At 40.2% G+C, this 24,289-nt stretch overlaps 1 protein-coding gene across 3 annotated transcripts in view; it reads right to left on the minus strand.

The window, feature by feature from the left end:
• Positions 1 to 21,803: 21,803 nt before the first annotated feature.
• CCDC171 (coiled-coil domain containing 171) overlaps positions 21,804 to 24,289 on the minus strand; it is a 313,810-nt gene continuing 311,324 nt past the window's right edge. For all 3 annotated transcript variants that reach the window (XM_037061926.1, XM_037061927.1, XM_037061925.1), the window contains one exon: positions 21,804 to 24,251. In XM_037061926.1, the coding sequence (XP_036917821.1) occupies positions 24,030 to 24,251 (222 nt within the window). In that variant the 3' untranslated portion in view covers positions 21,804 to 24,029. The remainder of the gene's footprint in view (positions 24,252 to 24,289) is intronic.

Here is a 24,289-nt window from a genome sequence, read left to right on the forward strand (position 1 = left end):
GCTTTCCAGAATGCTAGCTTATTTACATACTGCCCACAGTAGTGCTAGTACTGACATAATTTTATCCTCATCTCAAAGATCCTCACTTGTTAGGCAGCCACGAAGCCACATTCAATCCCACCCATTGTGGGGGGCTTTCTAAACCCTGAATGTCTATGTCCGTTTTGACCAGAATAGGCCGTTGACCTCCAAATCATCAATACCACTTTACATTTGTCCCAGGGCCCATGGCTTCGCTGGCATTACCTCCTCTCTCGTCTTGTTGCTCATCTTGGCTCTGTTATTTCAAAGGCACACTGACTAGCTGTGCCTGCTGTGGGAATACACTGCCATCACTTTGACACCAAGGACTACAGATTCGTCTGGTCTCTACTCTGTAGAAGATCAGAAAGGGCATTTATGCTGCCTCAAGTTTTCTGGACGGTAAGATGGTTTCTGAGCAGGCTTTCTGGTCTCCCTGCTTCGAATTTGCTCCTTATCTTGCAGTTGGAGGTAAGGACACAGTGGTGCTTAGTTTCCAAAGGCCAATACACACATATGCACGCACACATATTTTAATTCTCGTCTCCCTCCCTCGGGGTGAATGAAGGAAAATAAAGTGATTATTGTAGACTGTTCTCATCTCAGGCAATGACATCCATCTCAATGAGCAGATCGTTATAAGTCTTTCCACAATTATCTGGCATCAGTCAAAGACATTTCCCGAACAGTGCTCAACACAACTGTTTAACCAGGAGCGATCGCCTGTGGGACTGTGGGAGCAGAACTGACCATCTCTTAAAAACCTAAGTTCCATCCTGGCTGGTGTAGCTCAGTGAATTGAGCTCAGGCCTGCAAACCACATGATCGCGGTTCGATTCCCAGTCAGGGCACATGCCTGGGTTGCAGGCCAGTTCCCAGCAGGGGACTCACAAGAAGCAACCATACATTGATATTTCTCTCCTCTCCTTCCCTTCCCCTCTAAAGATTAAAAAACAAAAAAGCTAAGTTCCTACTTGCTGCTTTCCTAGGTATTCTGTATACTTCAAAAATCCTCTCTTTCTCTCACACACACACTCACACACAATGCAAACTTATCACAAAATCTGTAACACAAACTACATGAAATATAGAAAATATTGTATGTTACCATGTCTCAAAACATTAAGAATCTGGGAAATTAACTACAGAAAAAATAGCATTTTTTGAGAAAGAAAAACCAGCTATTACTTAGAAATTAGAGATATAAGAAGAAAGAAATGAAAAAGAGTCCCATTTACTTGGTAAGTGTTGTGTTCCAAGTACTCTGTGGTTGAGTTTACTGAGGGGCAGAGAACTGGGGGAAAGAGACAGACACAACAATACAACCTCAGAAAGTATTCATTATCTATGGGGAAAGAAAAGGAAGCCAAGAAAGATGAATCTATCAAAGAAGTAGGAGGATAACCAGGACCATATATTCATGTGGAAGCTGGAATAGGAGCTTCAAGAAGCAGGAACAAGTCCATCATTCTAGCTACACAAGTCAAGGAAAAAAACTGATGTAATTAGGTGGGATTTCTGAGTGGGAGGTGACCTTCAAGATGAAATGGAAGTTCATGTTTCTTGAGTGACTTTTCTGGAGATGCCCAGTATTTCCTCACCCCACACCTTTTTCTGACAGTCTACCATGTTCCCCTCAGTCTCCTCCCAGGGTTTCTGCTGAGCTGGTGACAGCACCTTGCACCCACTCTCCCTGTACACAGGTGACCGCAGGTAGATAGGTCACAGAGAGTTTCAAGCTAAGCCCTTTCCGGTCCTTAAACTGAAAACTTATGTGACCCGGAGTTCTGGAGGCCACACCTGGACCATGTGGAAATGGACCTGAGACAGCCAGTGAGCAGGGGGTGAGGAGAAAAAGCAGAAGCGCCCAGAGCAACAATGACAAGAAGACAGGACGCCTCAGAACAGCAGACAGAAGCTGTGACGTGAGAAAGACTTCTTCCACTGCAGCCTGAGCTGTGATGCCCACCCCAGTGTTCCGTGAGTGATCTCGCTTTCTTCCCAATAATTCTGAATGGGATCTGGTGCCCCATAATCAAATTACCCCCGTGGGAGACTGACTATTCTGTGCCATTTAGCTGTTGTGCTACAAATTCTCTCACGCAATGTTCACAAGAACTCAGCAAAAAAGGTGTCATTATCTCCCTTTTCCCTGAGAGGAATCTGAGGTTCCTGGGGTTAACTAACATGCCTAAGGTCACACAGCTGCTGACTGAATTCAGTTCTAAATTCTCAAGCCACTGCTCTGGGCTGTAGCCATGACACTGGCTCAGTTACTGCGATTGATAAGGAGTCCTCAGAAGTGCCTATCGGCCAGCTAGTTCTGTGCTATAATCTCTTCCTTTATAGTAAATGATAAACGTATTGCCTGAATTTGCATCACTCACACATCAGCATTCAGCATGCTCCACAGACAGGAAGTGTGTCAGAGAGAGCCAGAAGCTGCACAAAAGAAGTTTGCATTCTCCCAGTTCATGAAATAAACTGCAACTACGATATGAACTTTATCAGAAGTTCTTAGAGACTCTAACAGAAGATAGCCTTTTCAGTTATTAAAAGAATTGAGAGCTTTTTATTGTTCAAGAAAAAGACAAAACTCCTCCCTTTCAAATTATTCTACTTTATAGTACAATTCCTTCGGCCAGGAGGACAACTTCAGACACTTTTTCAAATAACCCCAACCATTTAATCTGTACCTTCAGGAAGTCATGCTGAGAGTACATGGAAAAGAGACAGACAGAGCCAGAAAAGGGGGTCGGCGAGGGGGGAGAAGGGAGAAGAAAAGGTAAGACGTCGTTTCTGAAGTAGTTAGAATCTCCCGGTTTTTCTGGCCTACTTTAAAGTGAGCTGAGTATTTCTATCCACAAAGAACACTTACCATTGTCTAGGGGCTACAACTTTGGGATCTTCCACTTGTTACTCCAGGCAGATCTTTCCACCCATTTGTCATCTACATCACACATAAGTCAGGACTGCTTTCATTAATTAGACACTTGCACTGCAAGTTAACATGCTATTTAGCCAGCTCAGGATGCTATAATGAAATACTGTAGACTGGGCGCCTTAAAGCGGTTTTTATTTCTTAGTTCTGGAGCGGCCGGGATCGAGGTACCAGTCAACTCGTTTCTCACTGAGGGCCCTCGTCCTGGCTTGTAGAGAACCACCTTTTGTTCTGTCCTTACATGGTGAAGAGAAAACAACCTATTTTTCTGGCTTCTTCCTTCTTCCTTCCTCTTCCTCCTCCTCCTCTTCCTCTTCTAAAGACACTTATCTCATCAAGAGGACTCCATCCGCACAACATCATCTAACCCTAATTCCTCCCAAAGCCCAGTGTCCAAACTTATCACACTGGGCGGGTCGGCGGGGGGGGGGGGGGGGGGGGGGTGAGNGGGGGCGCTAGAGCTTTAACATGCGAATTGTGAGGGGTCACACTCCAGTCTGTATCAGATGCTTTGAACTAATTACTAACATTTAAAAGCCCGATGTGAGCTACACAGCAGTAACTGTCAGCCACAATATTATAACAGAATACAAATTACTGCCCGAGTACAATGGCAAAGCTTGGACAAAGGCCAAGGATAATCTCTAATTTGGGAAGTTAGAGAAAAGACTTTTGAAGAAGGGTTTAGGCCCTGAAAATGGCTTTTAAGAATATAGTTTATGTAGGTCTCTATTGAGCGAGAATCCACAGGTATGGAAAACGTGGGCATGGAGGGAACAGTGGCCTTCCATGCAGGCTCCTGCCTCAGGAGCAGAATCCAGATGGTGAGGGTGTGCTGGGGCGGGCGGGGGGGGGGGGGCGGTAAGATTTGCTGCAACTGCCCACCCCCTATCTGAGCCATGGGATTAGGACACCCCTGGAAGTGGAAGATCAACAACTTTGACCTGGCTGGTGTAGCTCAGTGGATTGAGCGCGGGCCTGCGAACCAGACGATCGAGGTTCGATTTCCAGTCAGGGCACATGCTTGGGTTGCAGGCCAGTTTCCGGCAGGGGCCAGTTCTCTGCAGGGGATGCACAAGAAGCAACCATACATTGATGTTTCCTTCCTCTCTCCTTCCCTTCCCCTCTAAAGATAAATAAATAAAATATTAAAAAAAAAAAAAAAGATCAACAACTTTGATTGAGTCCAGCTTAAGAATTGGTTCTGGAACCCTTGAAAGCTTGAAAAAAACATGTCACTTCAGAAATACAGTTATCGCTTACATCAACTTTGGGGCTGATTATACTTGTTTTTGGAAAACCACTTCAATAGACCTTTTGGTTCTTCAAAGGTAAAGCCAAGATTCTAGTTTGATATATAAAACATCCAGGAAACATTAACTGCTTTGCATAACTATAACTAAAACTCCATTTTGTGTGCATTTGTCACTAGGCTGTGGCTAGGAAGTGGGCTGGAAGGAAAGCCAAGATTCCTTCCCCGGCTTGCTGATGCCCACTGCCTGGGCAGAAAGCTGGACTGAGTGAAGGAGACGTGCTACAGAGCATCCCCACGGTGGGAAAGCCAGTCGGCCTCTAAAACACAGCAGCAGACCAGAGAGAGTCCCAAAGGGCTTCTCCTCAGCGCTTTGCAAGTCTTTATATCTGTTCCCAGCTTTATGATTTTTCTTTTCTGCGACAAAATTCCTTTCAGTTATTTTCAAGTCTTCATTAAAGTTGTGCTAAATACTACAGCCTAATCTTAATAAAGATATTGAGTTAATAATCAAGAAATCATTAAAATAGTAAATTTTATGTTATGTATATTTTACTACAATTTTCTAAAAACTGTTTTAATAGTTTGGACCTGGCCAGGTGGCTCAGCTATTTGAAGTGTTGTCCCATACACCAAAAAGCTAAAGGTTCAATTCCCACTCAGGGCAAATACCTACGTTGTGGGTTTGATCCCTGGCCATCATGTATGGGAAGCAACCAATTGATGTTTTTCTCTCACCTCAATGTCTCTCTCTCTCCCCCAACCCCATTCCTCTCTCTCTAAAATCAATAAACATATCCTCGGATGAGGATTAAAAAACACTCTTTAGTAGTTTAAAAAACTCCCACAAAGAAAAGTCCAGGCCCAGATTGCTTCAATGGTGAGTTCTATTAAATGTATAAAAAAAAGTTAAGATCAAGTTTTCCCAAACTCTTTGAAAAAACAGAAGAGGAAGGACAATTCCCAAATTCATTTTATGGGACCAGTATTATCCTCATAGCACACAAACACACCACAAGAAAACTTCAGACCAATATCTCTTATGAATAAAGATGAATGATCATCAACAAATCCTAGCAAAGGGAATCTAGCAGCCTTATAAAAAAGGATTGGAGAAAGTGGAAGCTACACTAACCTCCTCCCAACCTGGAATTACAACAACATTGTGGAGAAATCATCTTGAATAATCAACTAAACAATAGCAAGAGAGTAGCCTTATAACCCCGGACAGACGGAAGAAGGCTTCACCACAACATGACTGGTGCACGGTGCAGAGGAGACTCAAGAGGACTGGCTGGGCCCCCACAGATGGCAGCTGAAGTTCTGGAGGTATATTTCAGCAGCCAGGGAGTTCGCCCCGAGAAGTGTGGGCTCTAAACTCCAAGCTGGACTCCCCAGCCTATAGCACCAGAGCCAGAAAAGAAGCCCAATTAACACCCAGCTGTGAAAAGCAGTAGGGTTTCTGTCTGCCAGGGAGAGATGGCTGGAAACTCAGACAGCCTCTTCAAGGGCCAACACACAACATTTCATTTGTAGCCACTTATCCTGGGTTCCAGAAGAGGAAGGGCAGAGTATTCTAGAGGCAGTTGAGGAGAGTCTCAGGTTGGTGACTCAGGAGAGAGAACTGAAGGAAGAGCAGCCAGGATCCTTGTGCTGAGATATTCCCCACACTGCAGAAGCCATCTTTCCCAGGCAGAGCACTCCCTTCCAAGTGGCGTCAGCATACCGGGAAGCAGGAGCCCCACCCACAGTAATTGCTCTGCCTCACCCTGTGGAGCTTAATTTGGGCTGCTGAGTACAGCTTGAGGCTACATTATTGATTAGTTTAACAACTAAAGCAGATCTCTGGGAATTCTATGAGACTTCAGATGACCCTTCCCAGGGCCTGATCCTGATAAAAGCCAGCCTTGGTGCTCAGCCTGGTTCTTTCTGCACACAAACAGGCCCAGCAGAGGGAGCCACACACTGTGGATTTCTGATATCTCCAAACAGGTTGACCAGGGCCAGTCATAAGCAGTGTCTGACAAAGGCCTACACCAGAGTCTCTGCAGAGCTACCTAATACATATAAACAAATACAAAGAAACGGCGAAGATGGGAAGGTAAAGAAATAGACCCCAAATGAAAAACAAGAGAATTATCCAGAAATAGAGCTAGATGAAATGAGGGCAAGCAATTTGTTACATAGAGTTTAGAGTAATGATTATAAGGATACTAAGTAGCATGAAAAAGACATAAAAACTATAAAAAAGGACCAGTCAGAAATAAAGAACACAATATCCAAAATTAATAATACATGGAAGGAATATATAGTAGGTTAGATGAAGCTGAGGATTGAATCAGTGATTTAGAATACAAGGCAGGGACTTCCGCCAAGATGGAGGCATAGGTGGAAACACTGTGCCTTCTCCCACAACCAAATTTGAATACAACAAAGGTTTAGTAAACAAAGATGCAGCCAAAGAACAGAAAATTGAACTATACGAAAGTCCAACAACAATGAACTGTTCAACTGGACTGGTAAGAGGGGTGGAGCCAGCAGTGGAGCAGGGTCGGACAGGAAAGATCCCCCGACCCCAGGCACCCAGGCAGCGGGTGGACCCAGTGAGGGCGCAGGGCAGGCTGGCCAACCACAGTCACACATTCCCGTGCAGGTAAACCGGCAGAGGAGTGAGCAGTGAGACGGACTATGCAAGCCCCAGGGGCAGACCCAGTAAGGGCACAGGGAGGAGGGCTGACCTCGGTCAAACATTCATGCATGGTGGGACGGACCGCGCAGGCCCCGGCTGCGGGAGGCAGTAGACAAGACCGCCATTGCTCCCCTTTGACCCCGCCCCCACATACAACGTCACAACCCAGCAACTGAGTTGCCCCAGTGAACACCTAGGGCTCCACTCCTCATATATAACAGGCACGAACTGTCCAAAATATAGCTCAAGAAGAACTCAAAGCCCCAGAGCCTATAACTCTAGGTGAAAAAGAAATAGCGAACCTCTCCAGATGCACAGCTCAACACACTGGTGATCAGGATGCTCAGAGAACTGGTTGATTTTAGTCATAAATTAGAGGAACATGTGAAGGCTAAACTAATTGAAACGAAGGGAAATGCACAGGAAACCAATAGTGATGGAAAAGGAAACTGGGACTCAAATCAAGGGAGTGGACCAGAAGGAAGGAGGAAATGACCAAACAGAAAAATGTGAAGTAACAAGAATTCAAAAAATGAGGAGAGGCTTAGGAACCTCCAGGACATCTTTAAACGTTCTAACATCCAAATTATAGGGGTACCAGAAGGGGAAAAAACAGCCACGAGTGGAAAACTTATTTGAACAAATAATAAAGGAGAACTTCCCCAGTCTGGCAAAGGAAATAGACTTCCAGGAAATCCAGGAAGCTCAGACAGTCCCAAAGAAGTTGGACCCAAGAAGGAACACACCAAGGCACATCATCATTACATTAGCCAAGACCAAAATGAAGGAGAGAATCCTAGAAGCAGCAAGAGATAAGGGGACAGTCACCTACAAAGGAGTTCCCATCAGACTGTCAGCGGATTTCTCAAAAGAGACCTTACAGGCAAGAAGGGGCTGGAAAGAAGTATTCCAAGTCATGAAATCCAAAGACATACATCCAAGATTGCTCTATCCAGCAAAGCTTTCATTTAGAATGGAAGGACAGATAAAGTGCTTCTCAGATAAGATCAAATTCAAGGAGTTCATCACCAAGCCCTTATTACATGAAATGTTAAAAGGACTCATCTAAGAAAAAGAAGATGAAAAATATGAACAGTGAAAGGACATCAAACTCACAGTTATTAACCACACCTAAAACAAAAGCAAACCAAGAAGACAGCTAGATCAGGAGTGGAACCATAGAAATGAAGAACACATGGAGGGTTAGCAACAGGGGAGTGGGAGGAGGAGAAAAGGGGAGAAGGTAGAGAAAATAAGTAGCACAGATGATAGGTAGAAAATGGATAGGGGGAGGGCAAGAATAGTAGGGGAAATATAGAATCTAAAGAACTTGAGACATGTGGTCATAAACTAAAGGGGGGAATGGTGGGGGAGGGGTGTGTGGGTGGAGAGGAATGAAGAAGGGAATAGAACAACTGTAATGGTATAATCAATAAAATATATTTTTAGAAAAAGAATACAAGGCAGAAAAAAAACACCCAGGCAGAGAAGCAAAAACAGAAAAGAATTTTTAAAAATGAGGAGAACTTAATAAACATTTTGAACAACATGAAGCATAACACTATCAACATCATGAGGATACCAGAAGGAGAAAAGAGCAAGCAAGGGATCAAAAACCTATTTGAAGAAGTAAAGACTGAAAAATATCCTAATCTGGTAAAGGAAAAAGACACACAAATCCAGGAAGCTCAGAGAATCCCAAACAAGTTGCACCCAAAGAGGCCCACACCAAGACACATCATAATTAAAATAACAAGGCTTAAAGACAAGAAGAGAATCCTAAAAGCCACAAGAGAAAAGCAGATAGTTACCTACAAGGGAGCTCCAATTAGACTGTCATCTTATTTCTCAACAGAAACATTTCATGCCAGAAGATAGTGGTGTGAAATATTCAAGGTGATTTAAAGCAAGGACCTATAACCAAGGCTACTTTACCCAGCAAGGGTATCATTTAAAATCCAAGGAGAAACAAGGAACTTCTCAGACAAGAAAAAGCCAAAGGAGTTTGTTAACACCAAACCAGTACTGCAACAAACGTTAAATGGCCTATCTGAAGAAGAAAGAAGAAAGAAGAAGAGAAAAATCATCTAACAATAAAATGGCACTAAATACGTATCTATTGCCTGAAATGTAAATGGCTTAAATGCTCCAAGCAAAAGACCCAGGAGAGCTGAATTGGTAGGAAAGCAAGACCCATATATATGTTGCCTTCAATAGACACATCTCAGATCAAAAGATACACACAGACTAAAAGTAAAGGGGTGGAAAAGACATTTCATGCAAATGGAAAAGGAAAAAAAAGCTGGGGTAGCAGTACTTGCATCCATCAAAATAGAGTTTAAAACCATGGCTATAATAAGAGACAAAGAAGGACACTACATAGTGATAAAGGGAACAATCCAACAAGAGGATATAGCCCTAGTAAACATTTACACACCCACCAGAGGAGCACTTAAATAGGTAAATAAAATCTTGATGGATATAAAGGGAGAGATGGACAGAAATATGGTCATAGTCAGAAATTTTAACACCCCATTGACTTCCATGGATAGATCTTCCACACAGAAAATCAACCTGGAGACAGTGGCTTTAAATGACACACTTGATCAGATAAATGGATTTAATGGATATCCTCAGAGCATTTAACCCCCAAACAGCAGAATATACATACCTGTATTTTGCAGTGCATAATGTGCACTTTTATGCCCAAATTTTGTAGTGAAAAATAAGGATGCAGATTATACATGGGTAGTGCTAATTCCATATCTATACTGGCACATAAAATTTCTTGTACCTTGTATCTCTCTTCTTATGTTTTGTAATTATTGGTTACATAAAATTTCTTGTACCATAATCTGTTCAAAAATAAATGCTAAAATTTTGTATAATATAAAAAAACAAATGTCTAAATATAAATAAATACTAATTTAGATTAAAAATTTTAAATAAAAGTTTGGGCCAAAAGCATGGGTGCACATTATACATGGTGAAATACAGTATTTCCAAGTGCACATGGAGCATTTTCTAGGATAGACCACATGGTAGGACACAAAACAAGTTTCAACACATGTAAGAATATTGAAATCATATCAAGCATCTTCACTGACCATAATGCTATGAAACTAGAAATCAATTACAAGAAGAACACTGAAAAACACACAAAGACAGGGAAGCTAAATAACAAGCCATTAAACAACAAATGGGTCAACATGAGACTGAAGAAGAAACCAAAAGGTACCTAGAAACAAATGAAAATGAGGACACACAATCCAAAATCTGTGGGACACAAAGAAAGCAATGCTGAGAGAGAAATTCATAGCATTACAGGCCTATCTAAAAAAAAAATAAAAATAAAAAAGCTCAAATAAACAGGGTAACTTAACACTTAAAGGAACCTGAAAAAGAACTAAACACAAAACTAAAAATGAGTAGAAAGAAGAAAATAATAATGATCAGAGCAGAAATAAATGAAATAGAGTCCAAAAAAAAATACATACAAAAGATCAGTGAATCCAAGAGCTGGTTCTTTGAAAAGAGAAACAAGATTAACAAACCTTTAACCAGATTCATCAAGAAAAAAAGGGAAAGGACCCAAATAAATGAAATAAGAAACAACTGACAGCAAAGAAATACAAAGGATTATAAGAAAATATTATGAACAATGTGCCAACAAACTGGACAACCTGGATAAAGTGGATAAATTCCTAGAAACATATAATCTTCCAAAAATAAATCAGAAAGAATCACAGAATCTGAATAGAAAGATTACACCTACTGAAACTGAAGCAATAATAAAAAAAAATCCCAACAAACAAAAGACCTGGACTAGATGGCTTCACAGGTGAATTTTACTAAACATGTCAAGAAGAACTAACACCTCTATTTCTCAACTATTTCATAAAATTCAAGAGGAGGGAAGGCTACCAAACTCATTTTACAAGGCAAGCATTACCCTAATTCAAAACCAGATAAAGACACTGCAAAGAAAGAAAATTATAGGCCAATATCCCTGATGAACATAGATGCTAACATTCTCAATAAAATATTAGCAAACTGAATACAGTAATGCATCAAAAAGATCATACACCATGATCGAGTGGGATTTATTCTGGGAAGGCAAGAATGGTACAACATTCACAAATCAGTAACTGTGATTCACCACATAAACAAAATGAAGAATAAAAATCACTTCCAGAATCATACTCAAAGGGCAAAAACTACAAGTGTTCCCATTAAGATTAGATACAAGACAGAAATGTCCACTTTCACCTCTCATATTCAACATAGTACTAGAGGTCCTAGCCACAGTAATCATTCGAGAGGAAGAAATAAAAGGCATCTTAATTGGAAAGGAAGAAGTAAAACAATCGTTATCTGTAGATGACATGACACTGTACATAGAGAACCCCAAAGATTCCACTAAAAAACTACTAAAACCAATAGATGAATTCAGCAAAGTAGCAGGATACAAAATTAATATCCAGAAATCAGTTGCATTTTTATATGCCAATAACAAACAAACAGAAAGAGAAATTAAGAAAATAATCCCACTGACAATTGCTACAAAAAGAATAGAACACCTAGGAATAAACCTAACCAAGGATGTAAGAGACCTGTACTCAGAAAATTATCAGACAGGAAGAAAGAAAGTGAAGATACAAATAAGTGGAAACACATCCCATGTTCATGGGTAGGAAGAATTAATATCATTGAAATGTCCATGCTACCCCCCAAAATCTATAGATTCAGTGCAATTTATATCAAGATTACAAAGATTTCAATATTTCACAGAACTAGAACCAATATTTCAAACATTTATATGGAACTACAAAAGACCCTACATAACAATAGCAATCTGAGAAAGGAGAGCAAAGTTGGAAGAATCATGCTACCTAATACCAAACTACACTAAAAGGCCATAGTAATCAAAACAGCATGGTTCTGGCATAAAAACAGACACATAGATCAATGGAATGAAATTGAGAGCCCAGAAACAAACCCACAACTCTATAGTCAAATGTATTCGACAGAGGAAGCAAGCCCATACAATGGGCCAAAGATAGTTTATTCAATAAATGACATTGGGAAAATTGGATAGATATGTGCACAAAAATGAAACTAGACCACCTTTTACACCATACAGAAGAATAAATTCAAATGGATTAAAACTTAAATGTTGGACCTGAAACCATAAAAGTCCTAGAAGAAAACAGAGAGAGCAAAATCTTGGACATTGTTCGCCATAATATTTTATCAGATCTTTCTCCTCAGGCAAGGGGGGAAAAGAAAAAATAAATAGAACTACATCAAATTAAAGTTTCTGCACAGCAAAGGAAGTCATCAACAAAACAAAAAGACAATCCACAGAATGGGAGAACATACTCACCAATATATCTAATAAAGGGTTAATATTCAAAATTTATTAAGAACTTACAAAACTTGACAACAAAAAAACAAACGGCGCAATTTAAAAAATGAGCAAAACTCCTGAATAAGTCCCGCTTTTCCAAAGAGGACATACCGATGGCCAATACACATGAAAAGATGCTCAATGTCACTAATCATCAGAGAAATGCAAATTAAAACCACAATGAGATATCATCTCATGCCTGTCAAAATGGCTGTCATCAATAAATCAACAAACAACAACTGCTGGTGAGGCTGTGAAGAAAGGGGAACCCTTCTGCACTGTTGGTGGGAATGCAGACTGGTGCAGCCACTGAGGAAAGTGTATGGAGATAACTCAAAAATTAAAAATGGATCTGTCTTTGGACCCAGCAATCCCACTTCTTAGAATATACCCAAAGGAACCCAATACACTAATTTGAAAGAACATAAGCACCCTTGTGTTCACTGCAGCATTATTTACAATCACTAAGATATGGAAGCAGCCCAAGTGTCCATCAGTAGATGAGTGGACAAAAAGCTATGAGACATTTACACAGTGGAATATTACTCACCATAAAAAGGAAGAAAATTTTACCTTTTGCAACAGTGTGGATGGACTTTGAGCACATTATGCTAAGTGAAATAAGGCAATCAGAGAAAGACAAATACCTTATGATTTCACTGACATGTGGAGTTCATTAGATTAATGAACAAACTGAACTAACAAGGAAAATGGGGAGAGACTCATAGATGGAGAGCGGATGACAGCCAGGGGTACAGGGGAGGTTAGGGGGTGGAGGAATTGAGCAAAAATGTAAACTGTGGACATAGACAACAGTGAGGTGATTGCTAGGGGTATAAAAGGACTAATTGGTAATGGAAAGCATACAAAAACATTATATTAAAAAAATGATTATGCACCACACTATGACAAAATAGGATTTATCCCAGGAATGCAACATTGGTTTAACATGTGCAAATCAATGAATGGAACATATCATATTAATAGAATAAAGGACAAAAACCACGTAATTACCTCAACAGATGTACAAAAATTGACAAAAAAACTGATCCTAAAATTCCAATGGAAATGCAAGAGATACAGAGTAGCCAAAACGATCTTGAAAAGAAAATGATAAAACTGGAAGACTCACACTTCTCAATTCACAACTTAACTTCAAAGCTATAGTAATCAAGACAGTGTGGTACTGGCTAAGAATAGACATATACATGTCAATAGAATAGAATTAAGAGTCCAGCCTTGGCTGGTATAGCTCAGTGGATTGAGCGCAGGCCTGTGAAGCAAAGGATTGTGGATCCATTCCCAGTCAGGGTACATGCCTAGGTTGCAGGCCAGTTCCCAGTGGGGGACACATGAGAGGCAAAGACACATTGATATCTCTCTCCCTCTCTCTTCCCTTCCCCTCTCTCTGAAAATAAATAAATAAAATATTTTTTAGAAAGAATTGAGTCCAGAAATAAAACCCTTATACTTATGGCCAAATAATCTTTGAAAACAGTGCCAAGACAACTCAATGAAGAAAGAACACAGCCCATTAACAAATGATGCTGGAAGAACTGGATATCCACATGAAACAGAATGAGTCGGACCTCTACCTCACACTGTATGCAGAAATTAACTCAAAATGAATCATTGCTCTAAAGGTAAGAGCTAAGACTCTAAGACTCTTAGAAGAAAACACAGAATAAATCTTTGTGAACGTGAGTTAAACAAAGGTTTCTTAGATATAACAACAAAAGCATAAGTGACAAAAGAAGAAAATACGTAAATTGCACTTAACCAAAATTATAGACTTCTGTGTTTTAATGGACACTGTTAAATAAGTGAAAACACAACTCATATATATATATATATATATACATATATATATATATATATATATATATATATACACTGTGAGTTGTGTTTATATATATATATATAGTCCATACTACCCAAAGCAATCTATAGATTCAGTGATCCCACTTCTTAGAATATATCCAAAGAAACCCAAAACACTAATTTGAAACAACACATGCACCCTTATGTTCACTGCAGCATTATTTACAAGTGCCAAGATATGGAAGCAGCCCAATCTATAGATTCATATCATACACACTCACACACATCCATATAAAGAGAGATTCTTTTATCTGGACTATATAAGGTACTCTCACAACTCAAAAATAAAAAAGCAAATAGACCAACTGAAAAACAGGCAATTGGGACTTCCAGCCAAGATGGAGGCATAGGTAGACACACTGTGCCTCCTCACACAACCAAAATAAGGACAACAAAAATTTAGAAACAAGAAACAGCCAGTACTGACAGAGAACTGAACTGCATAGAAGTCTGACAACCAAGGAATTAAAGTAGACACATTCATCCAGACTGGTAGGAGGGGCAGAGTTGGGTGGCCAGGCTGAGAGGGGTTGTAGCAAAATAAGCGGCAGCTGGCAGACCCGGGCACACAAGGCAGCAGCAGGCCGACCCTGTGAGGCAGCGGACTGTGGAATGGGGCATGGCACCCAAGGCAGCTGGTGGACCAGACAATCCCACATTTGTGCTCAGATAAACCAGGCCAAACTGGGGAGCGAGACAGCCTGCGCAACCCAGAGCTCCAGCATGGGGAAATAAAGCCTCAAAACACCAATTGAAAACACCTGTGGGGGTTGAGTTGTCAGGAGAAACTCCCAGCCTCACAGGAGAGTTCCATGGAGAGACCCACAGGATCCTAGAATGTACACAAGCCCACCCACCCAGGAACCAGTACCAGAAGGGCCCAGTTTGCTTGGGGCAAGTGGGGAGAGTAATTGAAATCCATCAGAGAGCACAGCAAGTGACATTGCTCCCTTTCAGACCCCTCACCCATATACAGTGTTACAACCCAGCCCTGGTGAACATCTAAGGCTCCACCCCTCACTAGGTAACAGGCATGACAAGACAAAAAAAGGCCCAAATGGAAGAACAGATCAAAGCTCCAGAAATAATACTAAGCAACAAAGAGATAGCCAACCTATCAGACACACAGTTCAAAGCACTGGTAATCAGATGCTCATAGGATTGGTTGAATTTGGTCACAAACTAGATGCAAAAATGAAAGCTACACTAAGTGAAATAAAGAAAAATGTACAGAGAACCAATAGTGATGGGAAGAAAACTGGGACTCAAATCAATAGAGTGGACCAGAAGGAAGAAACATCCAATGAGAAAAGAATGAAGAAGCAAGAATTCAAAAAAATGAGGAGAGGCTTAGGAACCTCCAGGACATCTTTAAACATTCCAACATCCAGAAGAGATGTTGGAATTATAGGGGTACCAGAAGAGAAAGAAGACCAACAAGTGGAAAACTTATTTGAACAAATAATACAGGAGAACTTCCCCAATCTGGCAAGGCAGTAGATTTCCAGGAAATCCAGGAAGCTCAGAGAGTCCCAAAAAAGATGGACCCAAGGAGGAACACACCAAGGCATATCATAATTACATTACCCAAGATAAAAATGGAGAGAGTCCTAGAAGCAGCAAGAGATAAGGAGACAGTTACCTGCAAAGCAGTTTCCATCAGACTGTCAGCTGATTTCTCAAGAGACCTTGCAGGCAAGAAGGGGCTGGAAAGAAAGAAGTATTCCAAGTCATGAAAGGCAAGGACCTCCATCCAAGATGGCTCTATCCAGCAAAGCTTTCATTTAGAATGGAAGGGAAGATAAAGTGCTTCTCAGATAAGGTCAAGTTCAAGGAGTTCATCATCACCAAGCCCTTATTATATGAAATGTTAAAGGGACTTATATAAGAAAAAGAAAATAAAAAAACATTTACAGTAAAAAGACAGCAAACTCACAGTTCTTAACAACCACACCTAAAACAAGAACAAAAACAAAACAAACTAGGCAAACAACTAGAACAGGAACAGAACAGAAATGGAGATCACATGGAGGGTTAGCAACCGGGCAGTGGGAGGAGGAGAGAGGGGGAAAAGGTACAGAGAATAAGTAGCATAGATGGTAGGTAGAAAATAAACAGGAGGAGGGTAAGAATAATCTGAGAAATGTAGCAGCTAAAGAACTTAAGACACATGGACATGAACTAAAGGGGGAGAATGTGGGTGGGAGGGGGTGTGCAGGAGGGAAGGGAGTGAAGGGGGGAAAATGGGACTACTGTAATAGCATAATCAATAAAATATATTTAAAAAACAGGCAATTGAATAGGCATTTCTTCAAAAAAGATATACAAATTTCCAAAAAGCACATGCAAAGATGCTCAACACCATTACTCTTTATTAAAATGCAAATCAAAACCACAATGAGATACCACCTCACACCCACTATAAAGGCTACTGTCAAAAAGATGAACAAAAAAACCCAAAAGAAAACAAAAACAAAAACAAATGAACAATAACAAATGCTGACAAGGAGGTGGAGAAATTGGAAAGCTCCTGCGCTGCTGGTGGGAATGTAAACCAGTACAGTCACTCTGGCAAAGAGTTTAAAACTTTCTCAAAAACTTAAACTTGGAGCTACCATATGACCCAGCAACTGCCTTCCAGGTACATACATGAGAAATGAAAACATAATGTGTCACACAAAAACTTGTCAAAGAATGTTCACAGCAGTATTCTCCATAATAAACCTGAAGCAGAAACAAGCCAAATGTCAGTCAACATGATGAACGGATAAAGAAAATGTGGCATATTCAGACAACGGAATGTTATTCCACACAAAAAGGAGTGAAGTGATGATATATGCTACAAAAGGAACATAACTTAAAAACATCATCCTAAATAAAAAAAGATCAAAAAAGGAAATACATGAGATCCCATTTGCATGAACTATACGGACTAGGTAACCCCAACAGACAGGAAGTAGATTCTGGCTGCCAGGGTCTTCAGGACCGAGGAACGGAGAGTGCCCACCTATGGGGTGACTGGGTAAGGAGTGTTCTTTGGGGTAACGAAAATGTTTGGAACGAGAAAGTGGCAATTTGGGTTGCACATCCTTGGACTACACTAAACTCTACGTATGAATTGTATGATATGCAAAGTCTACCTCAATAAAGTTGTAATTTTTAAAAAACATAGGCATGTACTCCTATCTGAATACAAACTGTTACAAAGTGATGAACCTAGCCAATGAGTAACTGTCAATCACGAAAGTGTTTAGTTATAAAGTGACACAGCGTTTGCACTGATTAACTTGATATGCTGGGAATACTGGGTTGGGCTTCCTCAAGAGTTTCTCTTACGGAGAACAGGGATTCTGCCTCCCTACAGACCAAAGAGAATAAGAAGCCCCACATATATTAAATGACCTTGAAGTTGATAATGGCATCCAGCTGCAGCTCTACAGGTTGTGCATAGTGACAGACTAAGACATAGGTGGTGCCCTCCGAAGCTGTGCTTGCTGGCAGCCCTGTTGTATCCTTCCAGGAGTCCTGGACTCCAGCACACTTCAGCAAGAGCATCACTACCGTCATCTGAAGGCACAGTTTCACTGTGACTGTGAACTCTGTTTCATAGTCATCTTTCTATAGTCCTCAGCCCAGAGGAAAACTTGAGTGCATTCACTCAAGTTGGTGCTTCCGTAACTATGAAAGCACTTAAAATGAACTCAATAGTCAGCTAGCTGTCCATCAAGGTCACTAAAGTGAGCAGTAGCCTTTAAACCTCAGGTCCTAAATGAACTGCAGGTAGTATCCAAGTTTCAGAGTTTTCCATGCAGTTTTACTGCAGAAGCCTCTTACTTTAAGACCAGAGGTCAGTTTAGAAAACTATAGAAAAATAAATTTTACTATTGTTGGAAAGGGCAAAAATGACATGTCCTATTATACACCCTATGTTTATTTCTTGTGAGGTGCTTTTCACGAGGCATCCAATACAATTCCATGCATTCTAGGTTGCATTTAAGATGCCCTCTTTTGCAGACACTGCAAAACACAGGAGGGATGTATTGAGAATGGGAAGCTCCTCTTCTATTCTCGTCATCAGTGAATATTTATGAATCTCTGATGGCTCATCCACTGTCAGCTGTGTCTCCTTCAGATCTAAGACTCTGTGTTTCATGTAGTTTCCACAGCAGCGCAACATTTCTGGAGCTGCTTCCCTGGGAGGAGTCTGTCAACAATCAGCTTCTCACTGGCATTAACATGCAATAACAGACAATGAAGCATGACTCAATTAAACTGCAGAAACTGTCTTCAGACAACATGAACCAAGTAGCTTTCCAAACCAATGAGGGGCTTCCATTGCATGACCAGCATTAAGGTCAATGCTTTGAAAACATCTAAGCACCTAACAAACTCACCACACAATTTAGAGAAAAATAGCAAAACTGTTTTGATTTATCCCCTTCCCATAGTGTATCCAGATATTTTACAATTTCTAGTACACAATATCAACTAGGTCTCACCACTGCAAAGATTAAAGCCAAGTTTTTCCTCTGAAATCTCCATAGAACTTTAATTTGCAAAGAAAGTGCAGTTTGGGAGACTTTAGCATCAGACCTGCTCAAAGCTGACAAACAGGAAGGGTTGTGGAGGGAGGGGCTGGGGAGAACTCGCAGGCACGAAGGGCAGGCACGCAGGGTGCAAGCTCCCAGGGCCGCTGCTTATCTGTGTGCCTGTGGGCCCATTCCACAGCCAGGGAAGAGTCTTACAGTAAAGTTGCTCCAAATTTTTTAAAAAACACAGCAAAATTGCCGGGGGTCAAGAGAAAAGACAGCTCTTCTACCAATAGGTAAATGTACACATTTATGCCTCACTTAGCCACGAGGACTGAATATTTTCCTTAGAGAACAGAGGCTTTTGTTAGTTTGTTTTGTTTCATTTTTGTTGTACTTGAAATATTTAACCCTATAGGTTTAAATCTTCATACTTTAGGTTTCATTATATTGAACATGATCATTTCAGCTAAAATCGCTCTCACTGAACTAAGCTATTAGGGAGAAAAACGGTATGTCTTTACTGAAGGAAAGATAAAATAGATTCAAATATTATACAATAACAATTTTCAAAGATTCTCCTGTTTGGGAAATTATTAAAATTCTTTTACTTCCCCTGTAATACGAGGCATGGATAAATGACCAGGGACGGATGTTGACCCCATGGGGTAAAAAGTGAGGGAAAGTGCTCTGGATTTGTAAACCCCAAATCACCATTCTGAGCTATGAATAATATAAATTCTTTCAAGATTGAATTTCTTTTATAAAAAAAGCTATAAAACTGCCAACAAAAGTGGAATCAAATAAATGCAATCATTTAAAGTTGACCTTAAAGATAAATTTAATACATTTAAAGCATGATACCTTTTTAAAACTATAGAAATTAAAATATATATTGAGATAACAAGTGAATTAAAAATAACAAATAATGATGGCAACAGAGAAAGACTAAATGTCCCAATGTAGGCAATCACTGTTTACTACATTCAGAAGCCAGGAATATAAAATGGAGACCTAAAAATATTTGGAAATTCAAGTGATGAAGGTAACCAATGAGAATAATTTAAAAGAAGGAATGATTTATCTATTTGAAAATATTGAAAGAAATGTATTAATCTTTTTAAAAAAACACTAAAAGTTTATTGGTTGTATTCATTTCCCATGGCTGCTGTAACAAACTACCACAATCTTATGGCTTAACACAAGTTCATTCTCTCATCGTCCTGGAGTCTCCTGGGGAAGACTGCTTCCTGGCCCCATTAGCCTCCAGCCGCACTTGACCCCCTCAGCCCAGGACCCCAGCCTCCATCCTCAAGGCACAGGGCTCCAGCCTCCGCTGTCACCATCACATTGCCTTCTCCTCTGTGGTCGAGTCACCCTCTGCCTCCTTCATATAAGGACATTTGCGGTTTCATCCAGGGCCCACCCAGATTATTAAATTCCCAATCTCAAGATCCTTAATTTAGTCACACCTGTAAAGTCCCTTTTGCCATGTAAGGTGACATTCACAGGTTCTGGAGATTAGGGCATGAAAATCTCTAGGGTCATTACTCAGTGTACCACACTAGTCCCAAAAAGATATTTTATTTTATCCCCATCTCCATCCTAGGAGTTATACAAGCTAATGCTTTCTTGATCAGCATACTGAGCACACGTCATTACTTTCCATCGGGAAGATACAGCTTGTTCAGGCTGGCTTGCCATCAGTGTCTTTCAATGGAGGGTCGGTCTCCGAGAGTATACACACAGTCCCTCGGCCCAGAGTTAGATCCTCTGAAAGACAGGTACAAACTCCACTATTCTTCTCATTACTAGTCATGTGGATGAATAGATGTGTTTTATTTTGTCTACTTAATGGATAAGGGATCTAAATTTCAAACCAAAACATACTTCTCAAAACAATTCCTAACTGGTCAGAACAATTTAAAAAGTTTTTCTTCTCTTGAAATATGCTAATTACGACTGGAAAACAGGCCTGGCAGAGGGGAAACCCGCAGGCTTTGGAGTTACAGCTCTGGGCTCGTGTGGTGTTAGGTGGTCAAATGTTTAACATTTTAGATGCTCAGTTATTTACCTACAAAATGGTGATGCAAATACTTACTCCGAGGTTTATTGTGAGAACATCAGAATTTTATTATAATGACAGGCACTGAATAGTTGCTCAATAAATATTATTTACTTTCCACTTTTTATTTTAGAAAATGTATCTATAAAAAGCACAAAGTCAAATAGGAGCAATTTACCATTGTTCAGTATAGTCTATAGAATGAATTCAGATCTAACTGGTAAACATAGTAATGATCTCATTAAGCACTCGATGACAGCATATATTATAAATGTGAAAAATCCAGTCACTAAGTTTAATAGGACTCAGACAGTTAGTAAAGTTATCGATCTTCTGGTATTTAAAAAAGTTATCTATGTTATTATTGAACTGGCAATTCTTGCAATTTCCTATACCTCTTTGTATTTATTATTTCATGGTGAAATGTTTATATTAAAAATCACTGGCAAAGCCTCAATAAATGTCACTTAAGTATCAAAATAGTAACTTTAAGAATTCTTTTAATAGTGATGGATGATATAGGTATTTTTAAGACCACAGAAGGTAAGAAAGTCCACACACTAAGGTGTAAAGTAAAACTTCCTTTCCCCTACAGAGTATCTGAAGTCATTGTCCCGAGAAATGCCTCCTTTCCATGTCCTTCTTAAGGAGGCGAAGAGGCTGACAGAGCAACTGCCCCTGCCAGCCCAATGCAGGTCTTCCACATGCAGCAACTGGTCACTCGGGCCCTCATAAGCGGTCTGGAGCTCCTCAGATCTCTGTAGGATGTGTTATTAAATCTTCCCCTCCTGCTGGGTCTGCCTTCTGGGGGGGTGGAACATATGGTGTAAAAATTACTATATTTGAAAATGAATACTAATGATCACTCAGAAGGATCATTCTCTATCTCTATGGCCTTCCCCATCTAGTTGGTTATAAATGTGACATGCTTTGATTTGATTTAATAAGCTTTTTGAATTTATAGTTCAGAATTTACTGTATAAAATGTATCTGGAAAATTGGATACCCACACATATGAAGAGACCAATACATTTATTTTTGGTGTTAGCCCATTAACAGATTGTAAAATTAAGGCAAGAAGACTAAAAAGTCTGTCCACGGAAAAGTTTACAAAAGTTCTCATTCCTCTTAAATTAGTAGGATCTAAAAATAGATACAACACAGACAGACACACACACACACACAGAGACAAGTGATACAGGGTAACACTCCGCAGTGTGAGATTTGAAAGCTAAATGATGTTATATGAACTAAAATGCTGCGTATCAGTTTCTGTATAGACAATATTTTAATCATTGTATGGACTGGCAGAAAAGAGTTTCAGGTGTGCAGACATTATTCTATGATCTACGCAAAAACAACCAATAGTGTTTTCTGTGTTACAATAAAGTTGCAAGTTGAATTTCACACATTATATTACATAGGGCATGGTCTGTAATACTCAAAACCCAGAATGGTTAAAAAGAATTCCAGAGAAAGAATTTAGGGAAATTTGGTTAAGGATGTAATTTTACTCCACATAAACAGCTTTCTAAGAATTTGCACAACGCCAATTCTACTGGCTCGGCCCTACAAGGAACAGAGCCGTGCTGTGCAGTGTGTCAGTACCAGTGCTGTGTTACTGCAGGGGGCACAAACCACTTGGCTAATTTGGCTTAGAACCCAAGCAGTAAGTATACAAATTTTATTTACCAAGACCAATTAAAAAATTACCAGAAGTTGGGTATATTTGAATCAAATGCCCCTGTAAAGTTAAGACGATACAGGCTTCGTATTACATACCATTATTTTCTAATGTACCCATAACAAATTCCACAATGAAAAGTAATATAAAATATGGATGTTGTACCAAAACTCTGTCAAAAACTACAGTTCACAGCAGAAGTTAATATCACCGGGAGTTGAATGATTAATACAAAAATAAATACATACTACAGATATTCTTTTGTTCTTCATTTACCATGATGCGAACTGCTAGGATTTAACCTTTAAGGGTTAAAGAGTTTAATCAATGTCAATGTCTGATCTTCTGAAGGCGATAAAGAACAGTCTGTCTAGCGATACTCAACAGAACATCACTTTGTCAAGCCACAAAGCGCCCAAAAGCTTGTCAAGTAAGTTCCCAGAAACCTCTTTGTGGTTAGAACTCAGCTCCTTCCTGCCTGACCTATTATTTGATATTTGACCACTTGGTTGCAAGACACTTGCTCTTTCTGGCTGAAATGTCACTGGGGCATCTTGTCAGCTCCCCGACATCTCGGCCTGACATACAATTTTACTTTTGTGTGCTACAAGGCAGAAAACGCAGGGCAATGGCCTTGTTTTAAATTCTGTCAGCATCAAAGATGGGCGTCACTCTTGGGTCCGACCAACAACAAAAACAAAAAAGGAGTCTATTTTGAAGGTCAAAACAGCCATTACCTTGAAGTTTTTCGGCTTATACTAAACATATTACCTGCTACACGGGTGTGGGAGCTGTCCTTAAAAAGGGCCTAAGCCTACCGCAGAAATCTTCCCAGCGCAATTGCTCTACTTTCTTATCAAACGCAGCCGTGATGAAAGGATGAGTTTTCAGTGCCTGCAGGGACCAGATTCAGCAGTTAACTTAACTTGTTCAAATGGGCAAGTGGTATCATGTAGCTTTACAGGGAGCAACCTGACCTTCTCACATTGACCAGGAGTGACATTATTGTGGGGGAGGAAAAGCAGTCACATCATTTCTGTTTTGCACAACCTGCTTAAAGTTTGCAACTAAATGCTTGTCTTCAGTTGAGCTGACAAGAGAGAAGAGGGGGCTCAGTGAACCATGGCAGGGCTGCCATGGAATGACAGGAATCATCGGCTTACATTTCAAATAGCTCTCTCAATCCTATTAAAGCATTGCCGTCCTGCTTTAAAATAGACAAGTATGAAACAACTTTGATAGATAGAGACTAAAATGGCTTATTGATTTTTTTTAAGTCTGAAGGAAATTACCCAAAATGTGTCATTCCTTAACATTTAAAATTATGTTACATAAAAATGAGCGACCGTGATAATAAATAAAACTTAGAGGGGAAGAAAGTTGGTTATTTCATTATTCAAGGAAGCAGAGACACCTGCACATGTCCAGCTGGCACGGAATGTGTACAAACCCACTGCCACTTGAGTTGGAACAAAATTTAACTGATAAGAAAATCCCCCTTTAAAACAATTTTAATCGTACTGCTAACTCTTCCTTCATTGTTTAAATTTTGTAAAGTCATAATCCAATCTGAGGTGGCCTTTTGGCACTGGCAGACACAGTTACTGGAGAGGAGTGTGACGACGTCAGGGGCGCAGAATTCACGAATGTCTCCTTTAAGAAGGTGTACGTTGTGTCAAGTTCAGCTTTCAGTGGCAAAAAATCCCCCACACCAATGGTCTCAGCCTGAAGAGCAGCTCTTGAAGGAACTGAGAGATTTGAATGGTCTCGTGATCCTGCCTGTGAAGTGGGGGGGGGGAAAGTATAAACATAAATTG

This window comes from Sturnira hondurensis, unplaced genomic scaffold (assembly GCF_014824575.4).
Source record: "Sturnira hondurensis isolate 20B ecotype Veracruz unplaced genomic scaffold, ASM1482457v3 Scaffold0013559, whole genome shotgun sequence".
Taxonomy (NCBI): Eukaryota; Metazoa; Chordata; class Mammalia; order Chiroptera; family Phyllostomidae; genus Sturnira; species Sturnira hondurensis.